The sequence below is a fragment of the Rhinichthys klamathensis genome, unplaced genomic scaffold (genome assembly GCF_029890125.1).
Source record: "Rhinichthys klamathensis goyatoka isolate OS25496 unplaced genomic scaffold, OSU_Roscu_1.1 h1tg000630l_1, whole genome shotgun sequence".
Lineage (NCBI taxonomy): Eukaryota > Metazoa > Chordata > Actinopteri > Cypriniformes > Leuciscidae > Rhinichthys > Rhinichthys klamathensis.
In genome coordinates this window covers 648,713-667,836 of record NW_026607077.1, presented here as the reverse complement: position 1 = coordinate 667,836, position 19,124 = coordinate 648,713, and the positions used below count along the sequence as shown (strand labels likewise).

At 42.8% G+C, this 19,124-nt stretch overlaps 1 protein-coding gene across 2 annotated transcripts in view; it reads left to right on the top strand.

Moving 5' to 3' along the window:
• LOC130076147 (zinc finger C3H1 domain-containing protein-like) overlaps positions 1-18,145 on the top strand; it is a 63,672-nt gene extending 45,527 nt beyond the window's left edge. The window contains exons 23-37 of one of the 2 annotated variants that reach the window (XM_056241121.1): positions 153-339; positions 963-1,046; positions 1,080-1,184; positions 2,023-2,245; positions 4,390-4,495; positions 4,566-4,764; positions 4,847-4,941; positions 6,112-6,207; positions 6,349-6,453; positions 10,254-10,419; positions 10,550-10,650; positions 10,970-11,071; positions 16,843-16,882; positions 17,104-17,166; positions 17,244-18,145. In XM_056241121.1, coding sequence (XP_056097096.1) covers positions 153-339; positions 963-1,046; positions 1,080-1,184; positions 2,023-2,245; positions 4,390-4,495; positions 4,566-4,764; positions 4,847-4,941; positions 6,112-6,207; positions 6,349-6,453; positions 10,254-10,419; positions 10,550-10,650; positions 10,970-11,071; positions 16,843-16,882; positions 17,104-17,166; positions 17,244-17,369 — 1,798 coding nt within the window. In that variant the 3' untranslated portion in view covers positions 17,370-18,145. Of the gene's footprint in view, positions 1-152; positions 340-962; positions 1,185-2,022; positions 2,246-4,389; positions 4,496-4,565; positions 4,765-4,846; positions 4,942-6,111; positions 6,208-6,348; positions 6,454-10,253; positions 10,420-10,549; positions 10,651-10,969; positions 11,072-16,842; positions 16,883-17,103; positions 17,167-17,243 lie in introns of both variants that reach the window. The other variant, XM_056241120.1, reaches the window with a different exon arrangement.
• Positions 18,146-19,124: the final 979 nt, after the last annotated feature.

Here is a 19,124-nt window from a genome sequence, read left to right as displayed (position 1 = left end):
CATCATTTTTATTTCATTAAATCACATCGTTTGGAGTTTGATAATCACACTAAGTCACACATTCAGTTTTATTTCTATATATCGTGCATAATTTTCTTATGCAACAGTGGGCTGCTATTGTGTTGCATCATCCTCCTCCTGCGTGTGTGTAGCTCGATGTCGGAGTGTCTGGACGCGGCGCTGAACACGCTGTCGCGCGCGCTGGAGGATAACCGCGAGCAGGCCGAGGTGTGGTGTCACTACCTGACGCTGTTCTCTCGGCGAGCCAGCAGGGAGGAGCTGCAGGAGATGTGTGAGATGGCCGTCGAGCACGCGCCGCACTACGACGTCTGGTGGACCGTGAGTCTGCTGCTCGCTTCATGATCCTAACAGCCTTTTTTTCCATGACTAACGAGACGACTCCAAGGTCATTCAATGATAACTGTGACTATATTAACATGCAATATCAATGACAAAAAAAGACCAGATTTAAATGTAGTTAAAATATAAAAACCTTAAAGTCCCCCTGTAGTTAATAATTTTATCCCTTAACTCATCTTTGATCACAAATTACATATTTAAAAGTTTTTTCCTTAAAAATATATCGAATGTAACTCTACACCCTTGCCTCATTTAGTATACGCGGTTCTTTTCATAACGTAGAGAATGTTAATATATATGATAAATGGCTGATAATAAATCAGGGAACTATGAGCTCAAATAAACCAAGTGTACGAGTCGACATTCTCTTGATTTGTGCTTATAGCTGACAGTGCAATAATTCTGATGAAATGTAAAAAATACATATCAAATAACAACAATCATAATTTTGAGCAAAAAACTGACTTGTGCAACATGACGGAAAGTTTTCATTGCTGAAAACTAGATTAAAATTACCAGAGTACAGTTGACTAAACCTATAGGCAGATTTGCCCCAGGACTGAGACGGACTGACGAGATCTGTGGCTCTGTCTGTGTTCCAGTACATGAGCGTGGAGAGCGCCTTCGAGGGCAAGGACTTCGTGTGCGGGCGTCTGATCGCGCACCTGCTAGGGGCGTCACATGACCTCGGGCCAGAGGTGCTGCGGGCGTCACATGACCTCGGGCCAGATGTGCGCTCCTTCCAGCTGCTGGAGTCGCTGCTGTTCAGGGTCCAGCTCAGTGTGTTCAGCGGCCGGCACACCAGCGCGAGAAACACACTCAAGGTCTCGCAGACTCACACTTACTCTAGTCTACTGTTCTAGATTGCATTTAATGGCTGATTTATATCTCATCCAGTGTTGTTGATAACTCTCTAACTCTCTGTACAATAAGCTCTCATTTGGTAACATTAGTTAGTGTATTAACTAACAGTGAACAATATATTTGTACAACCTTTATTGAATCCAGTTATTCATTATTAGTTCATGTTAGTTCACAGTGCATTAACTAATGTTAACAAATACAACTTTTGATTTTAATAATGTATTAGTAAATGTTGAGATTAACAATGTTTAGAGGTGTTTTTGGTTACACTTTTTATATTAGTGTCCTTGTTAGTGTAATTATACAGTAAGTACTCAATATAGGTTTGGGTTAAGGATAAAGTCTTGTAATTATGCTTAATTTACAGTTATTACTATAGTAACTACATGTAATGTGTTACGAACGCTGTAAAATAAAGTGTTACCATATTTGTTCTTGTTAGTTCATGTTAACTAATGAAATGAAAGTGAAGTGTTTTAGCTTGAGTTAATGGCAACAAAGTAGAAAAATAAATTATAAAAAGTTCATCATTTAAAAAATAAATAAATAAAAATAGAAATAGAAATATTAGATGCAAGAAAATCAAAGCAAATTCATAATATTAATAAATGCTATATATAAACATGTATATGTCACTGTTCAGACTGTCTTAAGAACTAGTTTGGCTTCAGATTGAAATCTAACTTTTTGTGTAGTGAATTGTAAAACGTTATATATGACTAAGATGAGGGTTATGATCATAGGTCTCAGGGCATGGTTTGTAAAGGAGGGTGTGTGTGTGTGTGTGTGTGGCTGCAGAGCGCGCTGGACTCGAGCGTGTCGGGTCACCTGACTGTGGCGGACCGCTGTCTGGCCTGGCTCTCCTACATCCACCTGGTGGAGTTCTGCCGCCTCCCGCCCTCGCTGTACGACCCGGCCAGCTCCAGCCCGTCAAGGATGGTGTGCACAGATGCCTTCCTCATCCCCTGGAGCCCGGCCCGGGACGGCCACACACCTGACGCCATCATCAGTCTGTTCACAGGTGACCCTGCCCACATCACACACCATAGACACCATCATCAGCCTGTCGGCTTTCCCAAATATACAGAATTATCGTTATCGGCCAATATATCAGTTATCGGCTTCCAAATTTACAGAATTATTGGTATCTGCCAATATATCAGTTATCGGCTTCCAAATATACAGAATTATCGGTATCGCCCAACATATCAGTTATCGGCTTCCAAATATACAGAATTATCGGTATCGCCCAACATATCAGTTATCGGCTTCCAAATATACAGAATTATCGGTATTGCCCAACATATCAGTTATCGGCTTCCAAATATACAGAACTATCGGTATCGCCCAATATATCGGTTATAGGCTTCCAAATATACAAAATTATCGGTATCGCCCAATATATCAGTTATCGGCTTCCAAATATACAGAATTATCGGTATTGCCCGATATCAGTTATCGGCTTCCAAATTTACAGAATTATTGGTATCTGCCAATATATCAGTTATCGGCTTCCAAATAGACAGAATTATCGGTATCGCCCAATATATCAGTTATCGGCTTCCAAATATACAGAATTATCGGTATCGGCCAATATATCAGTTATCGGCTTTCCCAAATATACAGAATTATCGTTATCGGCCAATATATCAGTTATCGGCTTCCAAATTTACAGAATTATTGGTATCTGCCAATATATCAGTTATCGGCTTCCAAATATACAGAATTATCGGTATCGCCCAACATATCAGTTATCGGCTTCCAAATATACAGAATTATCGGTATCGCCCAACATATCAGTTATCGGTTTCCAAATATACAGAATTATTGGTATCGGCCAATATATCAGTTATCGGCTTTCCCAAATATACAGAATTATCGTTATCGGCCAATATATCAATTATCGGCTTCCAAATTTACAGAATTATTGGTATCTGCCAATATATCAGTTATCGGCTTCCAAATATACAGAATTATCGGTATCGCCCAACATATCAGTTATCGGCTTCCAAATATACAGAATTATCGGTATCGCCCAACATATCAGTTATCGGCTTCCAAATATACAGAATTATCGGTATTGCCCAACATATCAGTTATCGGCTTCCAAATATACAGAACTATCGGTATCGCCCAATATATCGGTTATAGGCTTCCAAATATACAAAATTATCGGTATCGCCCAATATATCAGTTATCGGCTTCCAAATATACAGAATTATCGGTATTGCCCGATATCAGTTATCGGCTTCCAAATTTACAGAATTATTGGTATCTGCCAATATATCAGTTATCGGCTTCCAAATAGACAGAATTATCGGTATCGCCCAATATATCAGTTATCGGCTTCCAAATATACAGAATTATCGGTATCACCCAATATATCAGTTATCGGCTTCCAAATATACAGAATTATCGGTATCGCCCAACATATCAGTTATCGGCTTCCAAATATACAGAACTATCGGTATCACCCAATATATCGGTTATCGGCTTCCAAATATACAGAATTATCGGTATCGCCCAATATATCAGTTATCAGCTTCCAAATATGCAGAACTATCGGTATCACCCAATATATCGGTTATCGGCTTCCAAATATACAGAATTATCGGTATCGCCCAGTATATCAGTTATCGGCTTCCAAATATACAGAATTATCGGTATCGCCCAACATATCAGTTATCGGCTTCCAAATATACAGAATTATCGGTATCGGCCAATATATCAGTTATCGGCTTCCAAATATACAGAATTATCGGTATCGCCCAATATATCAGTTATCGGCTTCCAAATATACAGAATTATCGGTATCGCCCAACATATCGGTTATCGGCTTCCAAATATACAGAATTATCGGTATCGCCCAATATATCGGTTATCTGCTTCCAAATATACAGAATTATCGGTATCGCCCAATATATCAGTTATCGGCTTCCAAATATACAGAATTATCGGTATCGCCCAATATATCAGTTATCGGCTTCCAAATATACAGAATTATCGGTATCGCCCAACATATCAGTTATCGGCTTCCAAATATACAGAATTATCGGTATCGGCCAATATATCAGTTATCGGCTTCCAAATTTACAGAATTATTGGTATCGGCCGATATATCAGTTAACGGCTTCCAAATATATAATCTGTTTGTGTGTCCTGTAGATGCTGTGAGCCGCTGCACGGATGAGCGCTTGTCCTCCAGTGAGCAGATTCAGGCCTGTTTCCCCCTCCACTCAAACCTCATTCACCTGTACCGGCGGCTGGACAGGTACAGCACGTCTCCCATCACGAGGCTTCTGAAGTCTGTGCTGTTACTGACGCCAGTGCCATGCTTTCAGGTGTGCGGAGGCGGTGTCTCTGTGCGAGCGTCTGCTGGCGGCCTGCCCACTCTACTGCCCCCTGCTGGAGCTCGCCGGGGAGCTGCTCGTGTGCTCGGGACAGGCGGAGCGAGCCGAGGCCCTGTGGACACGTGCTCATCAGGACCGCGCCGGCAGCGCTCGTGTGTTCCTCCAGCTCAGCAGGTGTTTGCACTCGCAGGTGAGACCCCGCCTCTGGTCACAGCTGACGCACAGTGCAGGTGTCCTGATGCTCATTTCTGTGAGTTTGTGTGTGTGTGCAGGGGAAATGCAGTGTTCTGGAAGAGCTCTTTGACAAGTTCATGCGCTCTTTCTGTGAATCTGTACCAGATCAGCTGAAGTCTCTAGATGTGCTACGGTAATGTCCTCACCGACACCACAGTCTGCAATGTGTGCTAGCATGAGCAGGGTTCCCACTGTCACAGGATTATCCCCGTCTGGCACAGGCAACAGATCCTTCTAGTTACTCTCCAAGGCTCGACAGGAAGGCCTGTCTGATGTTCCGGGCCGTGTGAAAGACGCTCGGGCCAGTGCTGCATTATTACAAAACATTATCATTTTAAACACTCAAGAGATTTTAAACCATTCAAGTGTAAGAGAAAATGGCGCACAAGTTCCAAATTCAGCAAAAAATTCAATTTAAAAAAGCTTATCCAGTAGTCACAAGTAGGGTTGGGAATCGAAAATCAATTCCAATTCAGGAATCGAATACTTGTTATAAAATTTAAATTTAAATTCCTCTTATCGATTCCTTTGTGAGCATTTCAATATGACTGTAAACCATTCGAGAGCGAGAGACTCTGTTCTCTGTGGTGTTCACAGATGTGTATCAGTGTATTGGATCTGTGCAGATCTTAAAGTGACAGCACTAATATTCCTGCCGTCTCTATAATAACACTAATCACACAACAGACAGAGAAAATTAACTCGTTCTTCACTGAATAACATTTCTAACTATATTTGTAATGTATATTTTATTTATAAAGTGCAGTGTTATTTTAAATTTGATTCCAGTTTCTGTTCGAATACCTGGAAATCTTAAAATACTGTTTATTTCAATCGTAGCTTTGTTCAGTTTTATCTTTGTTGTGATTGCTATTTTTTTATTTGTTCTTTTTAAATTAGTGTTTACTTGTCTTTAATGATGCTTGAAATCTATATTAGTTCGGCTAGTTGTTGTTCTATGGTGTTTTTAAACCACAGGCAAACGTTCCTGTAAGTGTTCTTTAGCCTGTTGGTTTGTCTTCATGATATTCAGCTGCTATAGTGTTTTGTAATAAGACTAAATGAATATCCCGCCAAAAAAAAAATGTGGAAAATTGGGAATCGATAAGCAGAATCGGAATCGTTAAAATTCAAACGATAACCAACCCTAGTCATAAGTGACTGGAGAAGCCATGGAAATTAAGTAGAAATGTATACAATCTGGTTTGGTTGTTTTCTCTGACAGGTGATGCCATGTTTCCTGTGTCTTACTGCCTTTTCTATGCGCAGTATTTGTTTCAAGATCTGATATTTGTGATTTCAGCCATGTTCTTGGTGTTGAAACTCAAGACTTGCTGAAAGCTCCAACCCTCAGAGATGATGTTGAGCGTGAGATGGAGTACCTGCACCTCCTTCACTGGTGCGTCCCGCTGCGGCTCGCCTCGCTCTGATCTCCACACGCCTCGCTCTGATCTCCACACACACGCTTCCCTTCTCTCCACACGCCTCGCTCTGATCTCCACACGCTTCCCTTCTCACCCTGACTCTTGCTTTTCCACAGCTTCTGGCAGTCTAGCTTTGGCAGTGCGAGAGAGGCCATTGATGCGTTCGAGAAGGCTTTGGGAACCATTACAAAGTTGGAGTTAATTCACACACTCTGGCTAGAGTAAGTAAACTATATAGTTTGTTAAACCTAAACCTAATTCATGATTGGTTGACTGCCAAATTAAAATATTAAACAGAATGATAAAATACCGTTATTAATGGGTTAATGGTTATTTCGAATAAGCGTTTCAGTTCATACGATTACACTTTATTTCTTATTCAGTTTTTTTGTTCCTGTTAAAATTTATTTTGAGCCCTTGTTAGCAGTATTGGCCACATTTCCATGTCAGTGCTGTTATTAGTTTCTGAATATAAAGAATTATTGGTATCGGCCAATATATCAGTTATCGGCTCCCAAATATAGAGAATTATTGGTATCGGCCAATATATCAGTTATCGGTTTCCAAATATACAGAATTATTGGTATCGACCAATATATCGGTTATCGGCTTCCAAATATACAGAATTACTGGTATCGGCCAATTTAATCAGTTATCGGCTTCCAAATATACAGAATTATTGGTATCTGCCAATATATCAGTTATCGGCTTCCAAATATACAGAATTATTGGTATCTGCCAATATATCAGTTATCGGTTTCCAAATATACAGAATTTTTGGTATCGACCAATATATCGGTTATCGGCTTCCAAATATACAGAATTACTGGTATCTGCCAACATATCAGTTATCGGCTTCCAAATATACAGAATTATTGGTATCGGCCAATATATCAGTTATCGGCTTCCAAATATACAGAATTATTGGTATCGGCCAATATATCAGTTATCGGCTTCCAAATATACAGAATTATTGGTATCGACCAATATATCGGTTATCGGCTTCCAAATATACAGAATTACTGGTATCGGCCAATATATCAGTTATCGGCTTCCAAATATACAGAATTATTGGTATCGGCCAATATATCAGTTATCGGTTTCCAAATATACAGAATTATTGGTATCGGCCAATATATCAGTTATCGGCTTCCAAATATACAGAATTACTGGTATCTGCCAATATATCAGTTATCGGTTTCCAAATATACAGAATTATTGGTATCAACCAATATATCGGTTATCAGCTTCCAAATATACAGAATTATCGGTATCGGCCAATATATCGGTTATCGGCTTCCAAATATACAGAATTATTGGTATCGGCCAATATATCGGTTATCGGCTTCCAAATATACAGAATTACTGGTATCGGCCAATATATCAGTTATCGGCTTCCAAATATACAGAATTATTGGTATCGGCCAATATATCAGTTATCGGTTTCCAAATATACAGAATTATTGGTATCGGCCAATATATCAGTTATCGGCTTCCAAATATACAGAATTACTGGTATCTGCCAATATATCAGTTATCGGTTTCCAAATATACAGAATTATTGGTATCAACCAATATATCGGTTATCAGCTTCCAAATATACAGAATTATCGGTATCGGCCAATATATCGGTTATCGGCTTCCAAATATACAGAATTATTGGTATCGGCCAATATATCTGTTATCGGCTTCCAAATATACAGAATTACTGGTATCTGCCAATATATCATTTATCGGTTTCCAAATATACAGAATTATTGGTATCGACCAATATATCGGTTATCGGCTTCAAAAAATACAGAATTATTGGTATCGGCCGATATATCGGTTATCGGCTTCCAAATATACAGAATTATCGGTATCGGCCAAAATATCAGTTATCGGCTTCCAAATATACAGAATTATTGGTATCGGCCAATATATCAGTTATTGGCTTCCAAATATTCAGAATTATTGGTATCGACCAATATATCGGTTATCGGCTTCCAAATATACAGATTTATTGGTATCGGCCAATATATCGGTTATCGGCTTCCAAATATACAGAATTACTGGTATCTGCCAATATATCAGTTTTCGGCTTCCAAATATACAGAATTATTGGTATCGGCCAATATATCAGTTATCGGTTTTCAAATATACAGAATTATTGGTATCGGTTTCCAAATATACAGAATTATTGGTATCGACCAATATATCAGTTATCGGCTTCCAAATATACAGAATTATCGATATCGGCCAATATATCAGTTATTGGCTTCCAAATATACAGAATTATTGGTATCGGCCAATATATCAGTTATCGGCTTCCAAATATACAGAATTATTGGTATCGGCCAATATATCGGTTATCGGCTCCCAAATATACAGAATTATTGGTATCGGCCAATATATCGGTTATCGGCTTCTAAATATACAGAATTATCGGTATCAGACAATATATCAGTTATCGGCTTCCAAATATACAGAATTATTGGTATCGGCCAATATATCGGTTATCGGCTCCCAAATATACAGAATTATTGGTATCGGCCAATATATCGGTTATCGGCTTCTAAATATACAGAATTATTGGTATCAACCAATATATCGGTTATCAGCTTCCAAATATACAGAATTATCGGTATCGGCCAATATATCAGTTATCGGCTTCCAAATATACAGAATTATTGGTATCGGCCAATATATCTGTTATCGGCTTCCAAATATACAGAATTACTGGTATCTGCCAATATATCATTTATCGGTTTCCAAATATACAGAATTATTGGTATCGACCAATATATCGGTTATCGGCTTCCAAAAATACAGAATTATTGGTATCGGCCGATATATCGGTTATCGGCTTCCAAATATACAGAATTATCGGTATCGGCCAAAATATCAGTTATCGGCTTCCAAATATACAGAATTATTGGTATCGGCCAATATATCAGTTATCGGCTTCCAAATATTCAGAATTATTGGTATCGACCAATATATCGGTTATCGGCTTCCAAATATACAGAATTATTGGTATCGGCCAATATATCAGTTATCGGCTTCCAAATATTCAGAATTATTGGTATCGGCCAATATATCAGTTATCGGCTTCCAAATATACAGAATTATTGGTATCGACCAATATATCGGTTATCGGCTTCCAAATATACAGATTTATTGGTATCGGCCAATATATCGGTTATCGGCTTCCAAATATACAGAATTACTGGTATCTGCCAATATATCAGTTTTCACCTTCCAAATATACAGAATTATTGGTATCGGCCAATATATCAGTTATCGGTTTTCAAATATACAGAATTATTGGTATCGGTTTCCAAATATACAGAATTATTGGTATCGACCAATATATCAGTTATCGGCTTCCAAATATACAGAATTATCGGTATCGGCCAATATATATCAGTTATCGGCTTCCAAATATACAGAATTATTGGTATCGGCCAATATATCAGTTATCGGCTTCCAAATATACAGAATTATTGGTATCGGCCAATATATCGGTTATCGGCTCCCAAATATACAGAATTATTGGTATCGGCCAATATATCGGTTATCGGCTTCTAAATATACAGAATTATCGGTATCGGCCAATATATCAGTTATCGGCTTCCAAATATACAGAATTATTGGTATCGGCCAATATATCAGTTATCGGCTTCCAAATATACAGAATTATTGGTATCGGCCAATATATCGGTTATCGGCTCCCAAATATACAGAATTATTGGTATCGGCCAATATATCGGTTATCGGCTTCTAAATATACAGAATTATCGGTATCGGCCAAAATATCAGTTATCGGCTTCCAAATATACAGAATTATTGGTATCGGCCAATATATCGGTTATCGGCTTCCAAATATACAGAATTATTGGTATCGGCCAATATATCAGTTATCGGCTTCCAAATATACAGAATTATTGGTTATCTGTTTCCCCCTACATGAAAGTGTTGTTTCTCAGTGTGTGCAGACAGTGGTGTGTGTCCTCTGCTAACGCCTGTGCCCTCTCCTCAGCTATCTGTCCCTCTCCAGCAGTAAGATGATGGGTGAGCAGCCGAGTGTGCGTGAGCTAAAGATGTTCACGGGTCTGGTGCACCGCTGTCTGGAGACCGTGCCCACCAGACTCACCCTGCCCTTCAGCTCCTCGCAGTACTGGAGCAGCTTCAGCTTCCACAACCAGGTACGCCCCCAGGAGGCTCACTCCAGCCACACACCCGCATGCCACGCTTCTTAAGGGTGTATATGGGTTTTACTGCTGTCGGTCAGGGTAGATGGTAGTGTGTTTGTATTTTGTGCTGTGTGCATTGCAGGTCATATCCTTCTGTTTGGGATGTTTCCCTCAATCCCAACATTCCCTTCTCCTGGAAAGATTTCAGCATATCATGCCAACCAATACTGAACTGGCCATAAGGTAATCAGATGACTTGCTTGGATTTATTCTGATGGTTTCTGACCTGAAGCTTGTGAAAAGTTCCAGTATTTCCCATTATATACACGTGTATCTTTCCCTCAGATACCATTACTTGTTTTTGTTTTAATCATCTGTATGGTGTAAATATTTCTAAGGTTAGGGTTACCCTAACCCTTCACTGAAGTTTTAAACTCTGTCTTCTCTGTAATGGGGAACTGTTTTATTCTTTAACTTAGTCAATAGGCGTCACTGGATACAAGCCACAGCTTCTGAAGGCACTTTAATGTCCTGGAGTTTAGTGTTAATTGTCCTTGTGTAGGTTGCTGCAGCAGGAATGGCAGGATGGCAATGTTGAACATTTTAAATTGCAAAGCAGAATGTTGTGCAGTAGCGTCCCAACCTGTCTGGCCTTCTGGAAAATGTAAGTTCATGAGCTCCAAATACATCTAGCTAAAATGCTTCTGTGTGTCCTAATGAGATTATATTCTTAAGTTTTTGGTGTAGCTCCACCTCTTTAGCGTAGCTTGTTTTGATAAAAACCGAGTCATTTTTCAAATGTTTTCTATCAAATTGAGACTTTCCCTCCACCTTATATATTCCATATGTACAGGTAAAGACCCATGAGGTCACATGATATGAATTCTCCTTAAGACACACCCCCTGTTCCTGTGAGTGTAAGCGTTCACGCGTGGCTGGCTTCTGATAGCATAAGACTGGTGGTTTGAATCACAGCCTCGCTGTTAGCTTGGTCTTCGCTGTCTCCTGCATTGCCAACAGAAGATGAGCCTGACTGGTTCACAAGCCTCAGCTGAGTTGACCTAGCGAGGTTATTAGCGGAGCAGCCAATGCTCTGATATCCCAAAGCCTGAGAATCCTGGCTCCTGGTTTAGTGATTAGACGGAGGCTCATAACTAATTAAAAAATCTGAACTGTTGTTTTAAAGTCCCTGTAGTCAATAATTTTATCCTTTAAAACTTATCTTTGATCAGCGAAATTACATATTTATACGCTTTTTCCTTGAAAGTAAGTAGCTTGAATGTAACTCGACACCCTTGCCTCATTTAGTATTTGCGGTTTTATGAATATGCAAATGAGCCCTGCCTCCACTCACTCAGCTCAGAGATCCACTGGTTGACGATCACACGTTGATCTGATTGGTTACAAGGACGTTTGTGACGTCAGAAACACCAGCGATTTCACACCGTGTTTTTGAGACTGTCTTTGGTTCATTGCAGTTTTAAGGAGAAAATACTCAGCAATGCTGTCGACTTATGAATTTACACATGGCGTGTCTTAAAGCGTATTAAAAACACCACATAGACATATAAACTTCATTAAAAGCTGGATTTTCACCACTGGAGGACTTTAAAATAAGTCAATACTGTTTGACCTTCCTCTTCTGGAGAAGCGTCAGGAACGAAGAGTTACGTAGTGCTCTGGGTCCCACAATAAACCAGGGTATTTCTGGGCTTCTGGAATTGCACCAGATGTGAGTGTGAATCTGCATTTTCATTCAGATTATCTGCCAGACATTTTCATGCAGAAATGGGACAGGATTTTCGTGTGGAACCATTGGTGTTGGTATGAACAGGCCTTTAATAACCCTGGGGTTTTGAACCTGTACAGGTCTGGATGAGGTGAGGTTGAGTAAATGATGGCATTGAGGCTCCCTTTAGTCAGTTGAGGACTAGATAACACTCGCATCACACTCTCCTTCTCTCGCCTGGTTCTGACTGGAATCCCGTGATATGCAGAAGCAATTTTGCATGATATAAGTTTCATACACGGGGTTTGACCGTTTTCAGGGTTCCCCATCCCCAAAATCCCAATTCACCCCTGCCTACATCCATTACTGGACATCAGGGGCTCAGCCCTGAAACGCAAGATGTTGACCGTCTCAAGAGAGCGAGGGCTAGCTGCAAACCACAGTGACTGGCTGGCATCTTCCGTACTCATACTGTAGGGTTATGGAGGGCTCTCTCTGAAGGAGGGCTGCATGGTCTATCACTTTACCAGTGTCTCACTAGACAGCTTCATTCAAAGTCTCAACTTTAAAATATTTATTTGATGAGGCCAGCGAGATTCTAATGAATCTCATCCAAACATTCCCCTCAGTAACACAGTAAAACCACACGAGTTGAGTTGTTTTGAGTCAGCTAGAGGAGTTGCTGTCTTTATTGGGTAAACTAATGTCTTAGCCCTTTCACACAGCAGTCACTGTAAATTACCGTAAAATTGCCAGAATTACTTTACCTGCAAATTCACAAATGTGCTGTTCACTCTAGCAACTGCGTTCTGGCTTTTGACCAGTAACATACTATTCACACTTCAGCTCCAGAACACTGGTAAACTGTGATTGTCATTAACCGGAAGTGTGTGCCTTGTTCCTGAAGAAGGCTAGTTATTTCATCATACATGACAGTATCACTAACTGTTCCTCTAAGTTGTTGACAAATCTCATGACAAACCAAAAGCGTATTCTTTTCGGTATCACTCCCATTTGGAGACATTTGTAAACAGTGCTGAGTAAACGTGTCATCTGCGTCATCATTTAATGAATGGCCCCGATCCATTGCTCTTTCAATGGCTTCTGATTGGCCCAAATCCCTCCTTACGTCAGCGCGTACGGGCAAAATACTGGTAATCTGCATTCACACATCGCATATACCGGTCATTTACTGGTAATGTTACAACTTCCCTTACTGGAAAATTGACGGAACCAATTCTGTTCCAAGAACCTGTTCGCACATGATCTGTTACCGGTAATTTACCAGTAAAGAGTGTGTGTGTGTAAACACGGCTATTATCTGACCCTGCATCCCTTCCCAGGGTTTATACTCCAGAGAGAGGAAGGGGGACCAAGAAACTGATCCTGGAACGCACTTCTGTCGTCTTGCCAAGCCAGTTAATGGAGCCGTTGTCATCGCACAGTTGACCTGCTTGCCTGTCCAAAGAATCATGGGAGTGAAGTGTCGGTCTGTTTTACCCTTCGCAATCCTTAACTCAGAGCACTTCATTTTGAGGAATAACCCTTCAATATAAAGCGGCCATGAGCGCTCCGGTCTGAAGGGCCCTCTGGAGACGGATTCATCCCGTTGGAAGTCAGCCTAGTGACCCTGAAGAGCTTGTGCAGTGTGTTTGAGCTGAGCTTGGCCTCCAGGAGCAGGGTTGGGTTCAGCCTAGTGACCCTGAAGAGCTTGTGCAGTGTTTGAGCTGGACTCAGCCGCGAGGAGCAGGGTTGGGTTCAGCCTAGTGACCCTGAAGAGCTTGTGCAGTGTTTGAGCTGCACTCGGCCTCCAGGAGCAGGGTTGGGTTCAGCCTGGTGACCCTGAAGAGCTTGTGCAGTGTTTGAGCCGCACTCGGCCTCCAGGAGCAGGGTTGGGTTCAGCCTAGTGACCCTGAAGAGCTTGTGCAGTGTTTGAGCTGAGCACGGCCTCCAGGAGCAGGGTTGGGTTCAGCCTAGTGACCCTGAAGAGCTTCTGCAGTGTGTTTGAGCTGCACTCGGCCTCCAGGAGCAGGGTTGGGTTCAGCCTAGTGACCCTGAAGAGCTTGTGCAGTGTGTTTGAGCTGCACTCGGCCTCCAGGAGCAGGGTTGGGTTCAGCCTAGTGACCCTGAAGAGCTTCTGCAGTGTGTTTGAGCTGAGCACGGCCTCCAGGAGCAGGGTTGGGTTCAGCCTAGTGAGCCTGAAGAGCTTGTGCAGTGTGTTTGAGCTGAGCACGGCCTCCAGGAGCAGGGTTGGGTTCAGCCTGGTGACCCTGAAGAGCTTGTGCAGTGTGTTTGAGCTGGACTCGGCCTCCAGGAGCAGGGTTGGGTTCTGCCTGGTGACCCTGAAGAGCTTGTGCAGTGTTTGAGCTGGACTCGGCCTCCAGGAGCAGGGTTGGGTTCTGCCTGGTGACCCTGAAGAGCTTGTGCAGTGTGTTTGAGCTGCACTCGGCCTCCAGGAGCAGGGTTGGGTTCAGCCTAGTGAGCCTGAAGAGCTTGTGCAGTGTGTTTGAGCTGAGCACGGCCTCCAGGAGCAGGATTGGGTTCAGCCTGGTGACCCTGAAGAGCTTGTGCAGTGTGTTTGAGCTGCACTCGGCCTCCAGGAGCAGGGTTGGGTTCAGCCTAGTGAGCCTGAAGAGCTTGTGCAGTGTGTTTGAGCTGAGCACGGCCTCCAGGAGCAGGGTTGGGTTCAGCCTAGTGAGCCTGAAGAGCTTGTGCAGTGTGTTTGAGCTGAGCACGGCCTCCAGGAGCAGGGTTGGGTTCAGCCTGGTGACCCTGAAGAGCTTGTGCAGTGTGTTTGAGCTGCACTCGGCCTCCAGGAGCAGGGTTGGGTTCAGCCTAGTGAGCCTGAAGAGCTTCTGCAGTGTGTTTGAGCTGAGCACGGCCTCCAGGAGCAGGGTTGGGTTCAGCCTAGTGAGCCTGAAGAGCTTGTGCAGTGTGTTTGAGCTGAGCACGGCCTCCAGGAGCAGGGTTGGGTTCAGCCTTGTGAGCCTGAAGAGCTTGTGCAGTGTGTTTGAGCTGGGCTCGGCCTCCAGGAACAGGATTGGGTTCAGCCTGGTGACCCTGAAGAGCTTGTGCAGTGTGTTTGAGCTGAGCTCGGCCTCCAGGAGCAGGATTGGGTTCAGCCTAGTGAGCCTGAAGAGCTTGTGCAGTGTGATAGAGCTGCACTCGGCCTCCAGGAGCAGGGTTGGGTTCAGCCTGGTGAGCCTGAAGAGCTTGTGCAGTGTGTTTGAGCTGAGCTCGGCCTCCAGGAGCAGGGTTGGGTTCAGCCTAGTGAACCTGAAGAGCTTGTGCAGTGTGATTGAGCTGCACTCGGCCTCCAGGAGCAGGGTTGGGTTCAGCCTGGTGAGCCTGAAGAGCTTGTGCAGTGTGATTGAGCTGCACTCGGCCTCCAGGAGCAGGGTTGGTTTCAGCCTAGTGAGCCTGAAGAGCTTGTGCAGTGTGTTTGAGCTGAGCTCGGCCTCCAGGAGCAGGGTTGGGTTCAGCCTAGTGAGCCTGAAGAGCTTGTGCAGTGTTTGAGCTGAGCATGGCCTCCAGGAGCAGGGTTGGGTTCTGCCTGGTGACCCTAAAGAGCTTCTGCAGTGTGTTTGAGCTGGACTCGGCCTCCAGGAGCAGGGTTGGGTTCAGCCTAGTGAACCTGAAGAGCTTGTGCAGTGTTTGAGCTGCACTCGGCCTCCAGGAGCAGGGTTGGGTTCTGCCTGGTGACCCTGAAGAGCTTCTGCAGTGTGTTTGAGCTGGACTCGGCCTCCAGGAGCAGGGTTGGGTTCAGCCTAGTGACCCTGAAGAGCTTCTGCAGTGTGTTTGAGCTGCACTCGGCCTCCAGGAGCAGGGTTGGGTTCAGCCTGGTGACCCTGAAGAGCTTGTGCAGTGTGTTTGAGCTGAGCTCGGCCTCCAGGAGCAGGGTTGGGTTCAGCCTAGTGAACCTGAAGAGCTTGTGCAGTGTTTGAGCTGCACTCGGCCTCCAGGAGCAGGGTTGGGTTCTGCCTGGTGACCCTGAAGAGCTTCTGCAGTGTGTTTGAGCTGCACTCGGCCTCCAGGAGCAGGGTTGGGTTCAGCCTAGTGACCCTGAAGAGCTTCTGCAGTGTGTTTGAGCTGCACTCGGCCTCCAGGAGCAGGGTTGGGTTCAGCCTGGTGACCCTGAAGAGCTTGTGCAGTGTGTTTGAGCTGAGCTCGGCCTCCAGGAGCAGGGTTGGGTTCTGCCTGGTGACCCTGAAGAGCTTCTCTTTAGGGATTAGGGATGTGTAGGGTTGGGAATCATTTGAATTTTATCGATTTCTAATTTAAATTCCAATAAGCTAAAGAAAAACAAAGGAATATGAGTGCTGTCACTTTAAGATCTGCATGGATCCAATAAAACTGATACACATCTGTGAACAATACAGAGAACAGAGTCTCTCGCTCTCGAATGGTTTAAAGTCATATTGAAATGCTCACAGAGGAATCGATAAGAGGAATCAGAATTGTAATTTTATAACAAGTATCAGATTCCTGACCCCAGTGGTGTTTAAGAGCTGTTGGTGTTTGCGGTGTTGGTCACGTGTCTAGGGTGTTTCCCTGTACATATGGAGTGTGTAATGCTGTCGTAGTGTTGAGTTCTGCTTGAACTGACCCAGGGTCAGGCACGTCTGCATGAGTGACATATGCTGAATGTGATGTCCATTCATTTGGACAGAATTGAAGTGTTTGACTGTCAATATATTTCTTGCCAGAGCGATTGCGGTTGAGAAGGAGCAGAGGCAGCGAGCAGAGGTGAGTGAGAGTTCAGAGGTCAGGTCATTCCTCATACAGTGACCCATTCTGTGGAGCTTTGATCAATCTATTGTTCTTTCTGCAGGGTATGCTCAGTGCACGAATATATGTAAGAGTTTAAAAGGCATACCTGTGACAGACAAGCGGAGTGTGTGTGTGTGTGTGTGTGAACTGACTGTGTTCTGTCTGGTGTGTTTGTGCTGTGATCGGCACGTTCGCAGGTCCGGCGGCTCTACCAGCAGGCGCTCCAGAAACTGCCCCTGTGTGCTGCTCTCTGGAAAGATGTAAACACACACACATACACACCTCAGTGCCGTGTGTTTCTCTAACACACCCTCACCCTCTCTCTCTCTCTCCGCAGTGTTTGCTCTTCGAGGCGGCAGAAGGAGGTAAAACTGACACACTGAAAAAAATAATTGACAAGTGCCAAGAGGTGGGAGTGAGTCTGAGTGAGCCGCTAGGGTTAGAGCCGAGCCACAGCGAGTGACACGACACCACACTAGCCCAGCCAGACTCTCTCACACACACACACACACACACACACTCACAGATCATACTCAGTGTTACGAGCAGAACCCAGTCCAGACACTGAGCTGCCAATTATCCAGTATTTGGGCGTCTTTTGACATCATGTACGTAAGTATAACTCTGTTGCCGATACCTGTTGCTTTTGATTTGCGTGTTCCATTTGTACACTAACATTTTTAATTTGACGTATTTTTCTTTAACGTCGTCATAGTTGTTGACGGACTGTGACTGTTTAAGGGGGCTTGCCTCCTTCCTCTCTATATAGTTTGTTGTTTCTTCTCATGGCGTCTCGACCATGTCTCGTGAAGAGTATGAACTCCGCTGGAGAGTTTAAGGGCTCCGCACCAAGTGTTTTTCTTTTCTTTTGTTTTTTGTTGTTGTTTTTCTACTCCCTCTCCAACCATGGATTAATGGCTGTTATTGGAAGTATTGTGTTTGGCTCCCAGTGTCGGTGTGTCGATGACACTTCTCCACAGACTGCCAAACTCTCGACTCGTGTCTGTAGTCATGGACTGGCCAAAACACCTCATTCAACTGTTCATGTAATGCTGTTTCTGCACAAATTAAAAAATCCATGTTTGTATGTGTTTGTGCGTGTGTGTGTGTGTGTGTGTATATATGCACACACACACGCACGTTGATTAACGTATTCTGCAGGAATGATAATCTTACACCTGTTTTTTTCTTTCAATTTATAATTGAACGATGTTTCTATTAAATTATTTTGTACATAAATACAGTGTTGTGTGTTTATTGAGCGTGTAGTTGCTCTGGCATAAAGCCTTTACATTTACATTAACACAATAAACGGCTTTTACTGATGTGTGCTTTCGAAGAACATATGGACAGAGGAAATGCATCCCTTTACAAAAGAGAGAACAGTGTGTGCATGCTGTAACGCAAGACAAGTCAGCTTTATGAATACAGCACTGCATACAACAGAGTTTCAAAGCAGCTTTACAGAGACAACTGGAGAATAATGCAACAGTGTGTGTCCAGAAGGTCCAGATTAAAGCGGTGGTATAATGCCCTTTTCACAAGATGCAGAACAAGTGTCTGATGTCCCCAGAGTGTGTGTGTGCAGTTTTAGCTCAAAATATCACACAGATATTTTTATATATCATGTTAAAATCACTTTTTGAGGGTGAGCAAAAACACAGTTTTGTGTCCCTTTTTTTAAATATTTTTTTTATTTCGAGCAATATAGTGACGTATAACAAAGGCAATAAAGAAGCATTTGATTCGATCTATAAAAAAAAAAAGCTTCTCTTTCTTTAACAACATAAATCAATGAATTGCTCGAAACGGAGTGGGAAGTAGTCAGACCTCTGTTACAGGTAAAGGAACACCACCATTTTTTTAAATTGGGGGTATTCACTGTCTCCTACATTTAGATGGGTGGGCAAATGCATTGTCTTAGTCTGGCAGCGCCGTTGTAGTCCATTGGCTGATCTCATGAAATGGCGTATGTATGACACGCCAATTCGTATTTCCATTTTTGGCGTGCTATTAACACGCATAATCGCTTTTCAGCGTGTTTATCAACGCCTTTGACTTAACGTTATATTACTGTATTATGTATATATAAATATATGACCTACCCCAACCCCGTCCCTAAACCTACCCGTCACTGGGGTTAATACCATTTATGAGTGTTCTCCTACCATCCTAGGAAAATAAATATCGCTCCACAGATGTAGATATAGATTTTGCT